Source organism: Pseudophryne corroboree, chromosome 1 (assembly GCF_028390025.1).
Source record: "Pseudophryne corroboree isolate aPseCor3 chromosome 1, aPseCor3.hap2, whole genome shotgun sequence".
Lineage (NCBI taxonomy): Eukaryota > Metazoa > Chordata > Amphibia > Anura > Myobatrachidae > Pseudophryne > Pseudophryne corroboree.
Window position 1 is genome coordinate 1,148,128,804 of NC_086444.1, and position 12,629 is coordinate 1,148,141,432.

Genomic DNA, 12,629 nt, shown 5'->3' on the forward strand with positions numbered 1-12,629 from the left:
AGAGAGAGATGGCACTGGCTGCAGCTAGGGGGAGATCCAGAGCACAGCTCCTCCCGGGCCCTTAGTAAGCCACCCGAGGGAAGCTCAGAACTCTCTGCTCCTCCATGCTCTGGATGATAGCCAAAGGTAGGCACTGTGTGGGGGGTGGGGGAGAGGTGTATTTGGGGGGAAGTACTGTGTTTTGTGTGTGCTTGTTTTTAAGTGAGGTGTGTGTGTTTTTAAGGAAAGTTGTACATTCAAGTAAAAGAGGCATGTGTGTGTGTGATGTGTGTGAGTGGCATGTGTGTGAGAGGCATGTATGTGTATGTAAGTGGGAGGCATGTGTATGTAAGTGAGAGGCATGTGTGTGTGTGTGTGTGTGTGAGAGAGGCATGTGTATGTAAGTGGGAGGCATGTGTATGTAAGTGAGAGGCATGTGTGTGTGTGTGAGAGGCATGTGTATGTAAGGGGCCCTACACACTCGGCGATGCGCCGCCGAGGTGGCCGACGAGCGACCCAGCGGCGGGGGGGCAGTGACGGGGGGAGTGAAGTTTCTTCACTCCCCCCGTCACCCGGCTCCGTAGACTTGTAGGCAAATATGGACGATCTCGTCCATATTGGCCGGCATGCACAGCCGACATGGCCCCAGCGATGAACGAGCGCGGGGTCGCGCATCGTTCATCGCTGGGGACTCCACACTGCACGATATGAACGATATCTCGTTCATTAATGAACAAGATCGTTCATATCGTGCAGTGAAATCGCTATGTGTGTAGGGCCTATAAGTGAGAGGCATGTGTATGTAAGTGAGAGGCATGTGTATGTGAGAGGCATGTGTATGTGAGAGGCATGTGTATGTGAGAGGTGTGTGTAAGTGAGAGGCACGTGTGTGAGAGGTGTGTGTGAGAGGTGTATGTAAGTGAGAGGCGTGTGTGTTTAAGTGAGACGTGTGTTTAAGTGAATGAGGCGTTTGTCTTTTTTTTAATATATATCTAGTGTTCACGCTAGGTGTCTGCCCCTTTTTTAGACAGCTGAATCCCGCCCTGCCCATTTTTGTGCGCCCTGCCGCCCCGCCGTTTGCTGCCTGCCGGACCCCGCCACGTCGCCGGATCCAGCCGTGCGCCGCCGGACCCGGTACGTACATGAGAGTCCCCCTGGGCTAAATTAACCTTGTAAGTATTTTGCAGCTGTAAACATTAATCTCAGTGCTTTCTACCTGGTGCAGTGTGCCTCAGTGCTCTCTACCTGGTGCAGTGTGCCTCAGTGCTCTACCTGGTGCAGTGTGCCTCAGTGCTCCCTACCTGGTGCAGTGTGCCATTAGTGCTCCCTACCTGGTGCAGTGTGCCATTAGTGCTCCCTACCTGGTGCAGTGTGCCTGAGTGCTCCCTACCTGGTGCAGTGTGCCTGAGTGCTCCCTACCTGGTGCAGTGTGCCTGAGTGCTCTCTACCTGGTGCAGTGTGCCTCAGTGCTCTCTACCTGGTGCAGTGTGCCTCAGTGCTCTCTACCTGGTGCAGTGTGCCTCAGTGCTCTCTACCTGGTGCAGTGTGCCTCAGTGCTCTCTACCTGGTGCAGTGTGCCTCAGTGCTCTCTACCTGGTGCAGTGTGCCTCAGTGCTCTCTACCTGGTGCAGTGTGCCTCAGTGCTCTCTACCTGGTGCAGTGTGCCTCAGTGCTCCCTACCTGACGCAATGTGTATAATGTGCTTTATCTGGCGCAATGTGTATAATGTGCTCTATCTGGCGCAATGTGTATAATGTGCTCTATCTGGCGCAATATGTATAACGTGCTCTAGCCTCTACCTGGCGCAGTGTGTATAGGAGGTTCTAACTGGTGCAATGTGTATTAGGGGCACTACCGTGTGGTGTAATGTGAATTGACACTATTATGTGGCCACGCCCCTTCCCCACGAAACAACGCCCCTAGATTTTTGCTGCGCACCTTCGGTGCGCACTGTCCATGTTTTGCCCATAGGAATGGGAGCACCAAGCATTATAGTATGTACCTAAGTTTGCCCATTTAACTTAAAAATTTACCCTCACGAATGAAAAATGTGCCCTCCCCGTGATCAGCACCCTGCCCTAAAAAAAAAATACTACAGTGAACACTAATTATATTGGCACACCGCTGCGCCAAAGCATCTCCATGGAGACCTGGTGGGTGAGGGAGCACTGTAGGTGTACTATAATGGTATGCTGGTGTCTGTTTTATTGTAATGACTGACTTGGAATGCGTCCACTTTCTATGTGTATCTATATTACTATTGGGAAAGGTACCTGAGCACCCTTCTACTGTTCACCATGGGTGCGGGATAGCTACATATGGTATGTGTGTGTATGTGTAGGGGGGCACCAAAATGTATCATGCCTCCGGGCGACTGGGACGAACTTACGCCACTGGGGAGGGGAGGGTGTGTCTTTTTCTGTTGTGTCCGCATCTCTCCTCCTACAAAAAGTGGATCTCTATATTATAACTATAAAGGTTATTTTAGCATAGTCTTGATGGCTATAGTTAATGCCAACTATGAGTTCATATTTGTGGATGTGGGGAAAAATGGAAGAGCATCCGATGGCGGATCAATCAAAGATACTGTGTTTTATGAGAGGCTGCTTTGCAACCAATTAGACCTACCGAAAGCTGAGGACTGCATGCATGGCTTGAATTATGTGTTTGTGGCAGATGAAGCCTTTGCTCTGCACGAGCACATCATGAAACCCTACCCACAAAGGAACTTATCCAAGGAGAAACGCATTTTTAATTATCGGCTCTCAAGGGCCCGCCGCATAGTTGAAAACGCATTTGGGATCTTGAGTAGTAGGTTCAGAATTTTCCACTCTGCTATTGGCCTAAGGGTGGATAAAATAGACTGGGTTGTGTTGGCCTGCTGTGTTCTACACAATTATCTAAGGCGTAAGACTGGCCCAAAATGCCCCCCATCTACTACTCCGGCTAACAACCCTGATGTGGACTCTGCCAGGCTGCCTGCTCAGGCCGACAACTCTGATGTGGACTTTGCCAGGTTGCCTGCTCAGGCCGACAACTCTGATGTGGACTCTGCCAGGTTGCCTGCTCAGGCCGACAACTCTGATGTGGACTCTGCTAGGTTGCCTGGACTTGAAAGGCCACAGTCCACACCTAATCCCACTTTAAAGGCTAGAAAGGTCAGGGACGACTACCTGACCTTTTTTAATGGAGTAGGTGCAGTGGATTGGCAAGACTCCTACATTTAACTGCTTTTATGTTTGATAGACATTACATATGCTTGATTGGTTTTATATTTTATTGTATTTTTTTTATTTATTTCCAAAATAAAAATGTATCTTGTTTTAAACTTCTGTTGTCAGAGTATGTACCTGTGTGTGTTTTGCATGTATATTAAAAAACAACGTAGCCATGAGGAACTCTGGGGTCAGGTATACCCAGGACACTTCACGACTGCGTCGTTTTTTGTGGGGGATAAGTGAGGACTAATGGGATCCAACAGTGTGAACCAAGTCAGGCATACCTGTGTGTGCCATCACCCCTGTGTTCCGTCCCAGTCACTGTATCACCTCTGTGTCTGAGGGGGCGCAAATTTACAGTTTGCAGGAGGGCGCCGGACACCATAGCACTGGCCCTGGGAATCAGTATGATATCCCGGCAGCAGGCATCCCGACAGTCATAATCCCAACGTCGGGATGGCGGCCACCGGAATGCCGGCAGCGGCTCGAGCGCAAAGAAGCCCCTTGTGGCTCGCTTTGCTTGCCAAATTTTTAGTCTCCCTCTATGGGTGTCATGGACACCCACAGGGGGAGAATATGTCAGGATTGTGGCTATTGGGAACCCGACGCAGAGATCTTAACCGCATCCCTCTGTAATAAATGTCCCCTTTAACAGTACCTTGAAGGTAGGATTGTCCTCACTTATCTCCCCTTAAAAAAAAATTTTTTTAAGGGGGGATAAGTGAGGACAAATTTGGTACAACAGCATTCCTATCATAACTCCCCCAAAAATTAAAAATATAATGATAAACCATAAAAAATACACAACACTTCTTTTTTGTTTTGAAAATAATTTACTTATAAAAATATATTAATTTTTAACACTTATGCAACTGGATTCATCGATAAGAATGACCAATATCCCAACGTTCAAAAGTCCAGGACAAAAAACCGACACTATGGTAACTATGAACAACATAAAAGAGTCGAGGAAACATGGAACAATTTGTCCAACGGAAACTAAAAAACTAATAAAAAAAATTATAATTTAATAATTGAAAAAAGTAGCCTCGTCCTCTGGGGGGAGCTGTGTACTCAGCATTGCTGAGTACAATCCAGTGGACAAAGTGCTGGTGGGAGGAGTGGGCAGAGTGGGTGTAGGTGGGGGTCCCGGCGAAAAAAAAGGGCGCTGTGGCGGAGGATTACCCGGCGGATAATAGTATGGTTGGGGATAAGGATACTGGGACTGTGGGGCATTTCGTGCGCGCCGCACAGGATTTGACATTAGATCCAGGTCATCGGATAGGTCATTATCCTCGGCCCTTCTCAATACATCAAATACTATGCGCCTGAAAGTTCTAAAAACAGTTTCGGGCATTACACGTATCTGAGATTCTATCGTGTTTGAAAATTGACGATAGAAGTCTGGTGGCCTATTAAGCATTTCCTCTGCCCGTTGGATAAATTGAACCGTGCTGGAGGATGCAGAATCGGAACTCAATGATGAATTCTTTTGTCTCCGCCTTGGTGGTGCTGTCGACCGAGATGGTGCTGACTCCTCACCACTGAGCTCCAGTTCTGTTGCCTCTGTTGCGGAAGTGTTCATTACCTCCGGGGTAGATTCCTGTAAAAAAAAAAGAAAATAAAACATTAGGGCGTTGATTAAACAATGATAAAGTTGAACATTTTAAAGTGTTTTAACTTACCGGATTAAGGGTCCCCTCTTCCTCTGGCGTCTTAGGAGACTCTTTATCCAGGCTACCCTGTCCATGTAATTTCGCCTCTCTCTCCAAAAGGAACTTCATCTGTTCATAATACCATAGCGTCGGCTGGTAAACATCATCAGTTCCGGCTCCTGAACGTTGAGACTCGATCACGCGTGTGTGTTCCTTCTTGAACACCGTCCGCAAGTTTGCTATCTTCTTCTTCGCCCAAAGTAGATCAGCATCACTGTTATGGGCTTTGCTGTACTCCACCAATTGTCTGTAGGCCTGATCCTTCTTCTGTCTGTTTGAAAAATCCTTGCTACGGACCTTCCACAGACATTCGCTGGCCCGATACACATCAATGAATCCAGTTGTGAACTCCCGGTCCATGTAAGAAGCCATTGCTGTGAGAAAAATAAAACAACACTATTTAAATAACAAGCAAGGAAAAACTTTAATAAAATATGTTGACCCTCGCATTAAAAAAACCATGCCGCTTATACACGTGTTGCACCAGGAAATGGTGCTTATACACACGCTGCGCCAGGTAAAGCCGCTTATACACACATTGCAACCAGGTAAAGCCACTTAAGCACCACAAACATATAGTAACACCCCCTATCCCCCCCCCCCGCCTGCTAATACAGCTTCAAAGCACATTAAGCAGCCTGTCTAATCATACGGATACATCCATCTTCTCCTAGACCGCTATCACCAGCCGCATCACACTCCCCCATATATGTATCGCTCGATACACAGGACAGCCTCATAAAAACATAATTAATAACAACCCCCCCCCCCCCCCCCCACCCGGCTGTTAATACAGCCCACACTCCAGTGGCGTGTGGCGAGGTCAGTGGCTGGTGAGGCACTACAGCCATAATGTTCGCCGAATCCTGCCGATGACCCCCTACTGCCGCCGAGCCAATGCCCGCTACTGCCCCTGTGCCGATGCCCGCTGCCACCGCCAATGGCTTACAAACTCGCCCACCATCAACTTACCCAGCCCTCCACCCAGGGCCGGTGCTAGGGTGTTCGGCGCCCCCCCTGCAAACTATAAATTTGCGCCCTCCCATATTCCTTTGGCGCGCACCGGGAAAAGGGGTGTGGTCTCACAAGTAAGGGGCATAGCCACACAATAGTACCCCCATTCAAAATTACGCCACAATGTAGCACAATCTTATTCATCATATACGTAATGCCCCACAAGTAGTAGTAGCATCCTTATACATAGTGCACCCCCAGTAGTAGTAGCGTCCTTATACGTAAGGCCCCCCAAGTAGTAGTATTATTGTTATATCTAATGCCCCCCAAGTAATAGTAGCATCCTATACATAATGCTCCCCCCAAGTAGTAGTATCTTCCTTATACGTAATGACCCCCCTAGTAGTAGCATTGTTACACGTAATGGCCCCCCCATTAGTAGCGTTGTTACACGTAATGGCCCCCCCATTAGTGGACATTACTTAGTGGACATTCCCCATTAATGGAGAAGGGTCTGAATGGGTTAAAAAATAAAAAAAATGCGTGAGGTCCCCCCTCCTAAGTATAACCAGCCTCGGGCTCTTTGAGCCGGGCCTGGTTGTTTAAATACTGGGGGAAAAATTGGACAGGGGTTCCCCGTATTTAGACAACCAGCACCGGGCTCTTAGTCCGGTCCTGGTTCCAAAAATACGGGGGACAAAAGATGTAGGGGTCCCCCGTATTTTTAAAACCAGCACCGGGCTCCACTAGCCAGGGACATAATGCCACAGCCGGGGGACACATTTATGTAGGTCCCTGCGGCCGTGGCATTACCCCCCCAACTAGTCACACCTGGCCGGGGTTCCCTGGAGGAGTGGGGACCCCTTAAATCAAGGGGTCCCCCCCTTCAGGCACCCAAGGGCCAGGGGTGAAGCCCGAGGCTGTCCCCAGCACCCCTGGGCGGTGGGTGCCGGGCTGATAGCCATGAGTATGTAAAAAAAAAGAATATTGTTTTTTGTTGTGGAACTACAAGGCCCAGCAAGCCTCCCCCGCTTGCTGGTACTTGGAGAACCTCAAGTACCAGCATGCGGGGAAATAACGGGCCCGCTGGTACCTGTAGTTCTACAACAAAAAAAATACCCAAATAAAAACACAACACACACACCGTGAAAGTAAAAATTTATTAAATACACACTTACACACTCACACATACTTACCTACATCCCACGCCGGTCACGTCCACTTGTCCAGTAGAATCCAATAGGGGTACCTGTAACAATGAGAGACAGATTACTTACCTACATCCCACGCCGGTCACGTCCACTTGTCCAGTAGAATCCAATAGGGGCACCTGTAAAAATTAAAATTACACTGACAAACGAAGTAATCCACAGGAGGAGAGAGATAGAGAGAGAGAAATAGAGAGAAATTAATGAATATTATGCAATCACTGATGTGGGAGGACGTTAGCACAGACAGGGGGGAGTGCTGCTACTGGCTGGGAGGACGGAGCCGGGGGAGGAACGAGGGGGAAGGGGAAATTCCTACCCAGCCACCGCACACATGCGCCGCGCCGGAAGAGGCAGTTATTATTAATGTACTGCCGGGGTGGGGGGGGGGGGGGCTGGGTGTGACACTGTTATTATTAATATACTACCAGCGGGGGAGGGGGGAGGGGCGGGGGCACCGTTATTGATGTTAACTGGGCTGTATGTATTTACAGCCGGGGGGTGGGGTGACACCATTATTATTAATGTACTACTAGCCGGTGGGGGGGGGGGGGGGAGAGACCATTATTATTGATGTTAACTGGGCACTTGTGTGGGTTGTATTAACAGCCGTGTGGGGGGGGTTCACTACGATCTGCCGGCGACCAGCATACCGGCGCCGGGAGCCCGACAGCCGGCATACCGACACTTATTCGACCCCCCTGGAGGGAGAATAAAATAGTGTGGTGCGCCACCGTGCCCGTAGCGTGGTGAGCGCAGCGAGCCCGCAAGGGGCTCATTTGCGCTCGCCACACTGTCGGTAAGCCGGCGGCCGGCCTCCCGGCGCCGGTATGCTGGTCGCCGGCAGATCGTAGTGAACCCCCCCCACACGGCTGTTAATACAACCCACACAAGTGCCCAGTTAACATCAATAATAATGGTCTCCCCCCCCCCCCCCCCACCGGCTAGTAGTACATTAATAATAATGGTGTCACCCCACCCCCCGGCTGTAAATACATACAGCCCAGTTAACATCAATAACGGTGCCCCGCCCCTCCCCCCCTCCCCCGCTGGTAGTATATTAATAATAACAGTGTCACACCCAGCCCCCCCCCCCCCCCCCCACCCCCCCCACCACGGCAGTACATTAATAATAACAGTGTCACACCCCCCCCCCCCCCCCCCCGGCAGTATATTAATAATAACAGTGTCACACACACACACTCCCCCCTATAAATACATGCATGAAAATGGTGTGTGTGTGTGTGTGTGTGTCCCCTCACGGCTGTTAATACAGCCCGGTCGATAACAAGGGGCTCAGCGCACCGCACGCAAACACCCCCCCCCCCCCCCCCCCGGCACCCATCAATGCCGTTTATGCTGCCCACAGCGCACCCGTTGGCACTTACCGTTTTGCTGCTGCTGCTGCTGACGTGCGTTGCGCTGGCTGGCTGTAGCTGGTGTGACTCTAGTCTGTGGTGGTGAAGCAGGAGACGGAGACGGAGACGGAGGCGGGACCAGCAGAGGAAGAAGACGAAGGCGGGACCAGGAGAGGCAGGAGGCGGAGGTTGGACCCGGCAGAGGACGGAGTGGCAGAGGAGAGTGACGTACATCGCTGTAGCACGTCGCTCATTCTGTACACACGAGCGATGTGCTAAGCGACTGTACTAGATTTTGCCTGCATGCAGGCCAATCTACAATCAGCGATAGCGATGCGCGGGGCTGCGCATCGCTATCGCTTTATGGCATACACACTGAGATATGTATGCTTAATTTCTAAGCAATCTAGTCAGATTGCTTAGATTTTAAGCACAGATCTCTCCGTGTGTACCCCCCTTTAGAGACCCTGCAAATAAGGTCACCTAGCTGCGGTTGGTTGGGCCCATATTATGCTAAGCACCTCAATTTTGTTCCATATTAGATTGCAGAGTTTATTATAATTATTCTGATTAGCGGTGTTTAGTACTATACAGTGTGCATCTGCATTTTTTCTTTTTTTTTCTGTGTGTTCCTGGAGGTCAGCAGGGTCAAAGTAAAATACATTTCTTTTTGGGGAAATCTGTAAATTATTCTAAAATGTAACATTTATTAAGTATAAAAAGTCAAAGAAATTCTCCTCCTGAGACAAATGTAAAAAAATATATAAAATAATGGACAGTACTTCCTGGAGGAAGATATTTTTTTGGCAGTACACATACTATATATAGATAGTCAGTGTACTCATATCAAAGTACTAAGGTGGTAATTCAGATCTGATCGCAGCAGCAAATTTTTTAGCAGTTGGGCAAAACCATGGGGGTCATTCCGAGTTGTTCGCTCTGTAAATTTTTTCGCATCGCAGCGATTTTCCGCTTAGTGCGCATGCGCAATGTCCGCACTGCGACTGTGCCAAGTAAATTTGCTATGCAGTTAGGTATTTTACTCACGGTTTTTTCTTCGTTCTGGTGATCGTAATGTGATTGACAGGAAGTGGGTGTTTATGGGCGGAAACAGGCCGTTTTATGGGCGTGTGGGAAAAAACGCTACCGTTTCTGGGAAAAACGCGGGAGTGGCTGGACGAACGCTGGGTGTGTTTGTGACGTCAAACCAGGAACGACAAGCACTGAACTGATCGCACTGGCAGAGTAAGTCTCGAGCTACTCAGAAACTGCACAGAGATGTCTTTTCGCAATATTGCGAATCTTTCGTTCGCAATTTTAAGAAGCTAAGATTCACTCCCAGTAGGCGGCGGCTTAGCGTGTGTAAAGCTGCTAAAAGCAGCTTGCGAGCGAACAACTCGGAATGAGGGCCCATGTGCACTGCAGGGCGGGCTGGTATAACATGTGCAGAGAGAGTTAGATTTAGGTGGGTTATATTGTTTCTGTGCAGGGTAAATACTGGATGCTTTATTTTTACAATTCAATTTAGATTTCAGTTTGAAGACACCCCACCAAAGTCTAACTCTCTCTGCACATGTTATACAGGTAAAACTCAGAAAATTAGAATATCATGCAAAAGTTAATTTATTTCAGTAATTTGTGGGAGGGGAGCGGGTGCAGTGCCTGCTGCCGTGCAGGTGTAGTCTCACTGCTTACCTCATGCCGCACTTTCACCAACAGGTCACGGAAACCTCAACGGACCTGGAATCTTCACTGGAACCTGGACACGGCGATCCACTTTCAGAAGCAGACGACGGACGAGCTAGGAAGGAAAGGAAATCAATGAAGGAGTATCAACTCTTTTCCAAAGGAAAAGGGAATACTCCAGGAGTGGCTGCAACCTTCACCGGTTAGGTGAAAACCATCATCGGCACACAGGCTCAGCCACCCAACTCTCACCTATGCAGCACTCAATCGCTGAGGTGTATCTGGACCTTGCACGGCCGAGCAAGGTCCACTGAACTGGCGCTCAGGGGACAGACAGACAGATGATGCTCACCATTGCCAATCTTGTACTCGGATCTTCTTCACTTACAGGTCCCTGTAAGGAGGCAAAAAGAAACAACAGCCGTGCAGGGCCAAAAGCTAACCTAGTGTGCACAGCAATAATCAAGAGAATCTTTCTGCGCACTCTAGGAGCTGCAATTCGCGACTATGTAAATAGTGTGTCACCACACACACTGAATAAAATCTAAATAATCAAAACATAAAAACAGCTACAAAAAGCGCTCGCTAAAAAGAATTAAAATCACCATACATAGTCCAGACAAGTGTCCTTATGATGTAATATAGTCCTTAGGTCGGTCAAACACTTTGGCCAGTCCAGGGGTGACAGATTCCTCGTATTTACTGTAATGTTTGATCCCACGTAGTTCAGTATCCCAATCAAAAAGGAAACAGAGAAAATGGAACAGATATTGTAGTGAGGTCTGAAAAGATGTTGTCTCCTTAATTAACCACCGTGAGGACTTCAAATAGGTGTATCCGTCACCAATTACTCGTATAGAGGGGTAATGCGTACCCTACTCACATCTGAAAGGGATAGATCTTTCCCAAAAAGGTTTCTTTTTGTCCCAAGCAGATGTCAATACCTCTTATAGGGTCACCACAGTGGTTTATGTAGGAGATCGTAACACTACAGCCTTACTGCTAGCAGGGCTGTTAAAATCCCATAAAGGTATCTTTATGCTGGTACTTTAAGAGATGACGAATATTGGGCGTACCCCACTTACTCTCTTCAATACGATGTCTTTCACATAAAGGTATCTTTGCACCGTCATTCTTCCTCCCTCTTCTTTTGATCCCCAAAAAACTTTTTTGGGTTGTTTATCAGAAAAAGGGTAGAAGGAAGAAATAGGACGTCTGAGTAACCCAAATATTTCTACAGGGTGATTATTAAAAATGACAACAATAAAAAAAAATACAACAAATAAAAAAAACTGTGTGTACTGTCATTCTAGAATTTATCACAGATTTCAAAAGAACAGGGAATACGTATCTTATGGGGGTAAGGTTGTTCGGACTGTCCCCCTTAAGGCCGTAATCACTTTCCAAAGTTTCCACAGCACTCTCCACCTGGGATCAAAAGAAGAGGGAGGAAGAGTGACGGTGAAAAGATACCTTTATGTGAAAGACATCATATCGACCTAAGGACTATATTACATCATAAGGACATTTGTCTGGACTATGTATGTTGATTTTAATTCTTTTTAGCGAGCGCTTTTTGTAGCTGTGTGTATGTTTTGATTATTTAACCTAGTGTGCATTCCCTACACTAGCTTCATTAACAGAGCCTACCATGTGGCCGGTTGGGTGACCTGGGCCTAATGCCCAGAGTCACCTTATATACTGTACCTGATAGGGGGGTACTGGAAGTTAACTAAGGCCTAATGCCCTCTAGTGGTCCCCACAGGCCTATAGCAAGAATTATGCCCACGGGCCTAATGCGTGCCTACTGCGCCACAGGCCACAAGCTTGTCTGTGCCCCCGGGCCTGATGCCCGTTCCCTGCTGGTCTAGGGAGGGGTGACAGGTGCCTTCACTGAGGCTCTACCTGTCCCAGTGGGAGAGGCACCAGGGGGGAGCTTCATCAACTGTTTTCCTTTCCACCCCTGATGGCCTCTCTGGTCCTTCGCTTCACTCTTCTGCTGCTGGCTCACCCTGGCCAGCAGCGCCACCTCTTCTTTTCTGTGTCCAGCCACCGCTTTCAGGAACCCGGCGTCTTCTGGCCTCTCCAGTAGCCACCGGAGCTCTTCGCCACTCTTCCACGCGGCCTGTTTCTTCTAGCTCTACCCAGCGGCATCTGATGTCACCCAGGGGCGAGGCCTATGAATCGGTGAGCGCTGATTGGCTCAACGCGGCCGCCCGTGATTGGCTGGCGCTCCGTGAGCCGTGATTGGCTCTCGGAGGGTGCCGGAATTAAAAATCCAGCCGCTTCCGTGCCGCTGCCCGCCGACACTTGAAGTCCGGTGCTATGGACCAATACATGGTACTGGCACTGGACACCCATCGCCAGGGTTGGACTGGCCCACAGGGGTACAGGGGAAACCACTGGTAGGCCCCACTGCCTGGGGCCCCACCTCCTCTTCTAGGGATCAGGTTCCAGGACTGTGCACTTGTATTATACATTATACATACAGTATGTTACCTTATACTGGAC

The 12,629-nt window shown here is 48.9% G+C and overlaps 1 protein-coding gene across 1 annotated transcript; it reads right to left on the reverse strand.

Moving 5' to 3' along the window:
* Window positions 1-4,039: 4,039 nt before the first annotated feature.
* On the reverse strand, window positions 4,040-5,393 carry LOC135002016 (uncharacterized). Its single transcript, XM_063951635.1, has 2 exons — window positions 4,883-5,393; window positions 4,040-4,800 (listed from the first exon to the last, which is right to left on the reverse strand). The coding sequence occupies exons 1-2, from the start codon at window positions 5,282-5,284 to the stop codon at window positions 4,225-4,227; spliced, it is 978 nt and encodes a 325-aa protein (XP_063807705.1). The 5' UTR covers window positions 5,285-5,393; the 3' UTR covers window positions 4,040-4,224.
* Between the last annotated feature and the right edge of the window lie 7,236 nt (window positions 5,394-12,629).

What these genes read in the sequence shown, in the direction of transcription:
- LOC135002016 (XM_063951635.1), bottom strand. Translation starts at nt 5,284, where the DNA reads ATGGCTTCTTACATGGACCGGGAGTTCACAACTGGATTCATTGATGTG. An exon ending in AAGAGGGGACCCTTAATCCG is followed by an intron (nt 4,801 to 4,882) that starts GTAAGTTAAAAC and finishes TTTTTTTTACAG; the next exon opens with GAATCTACCCCGGAGGTAAT.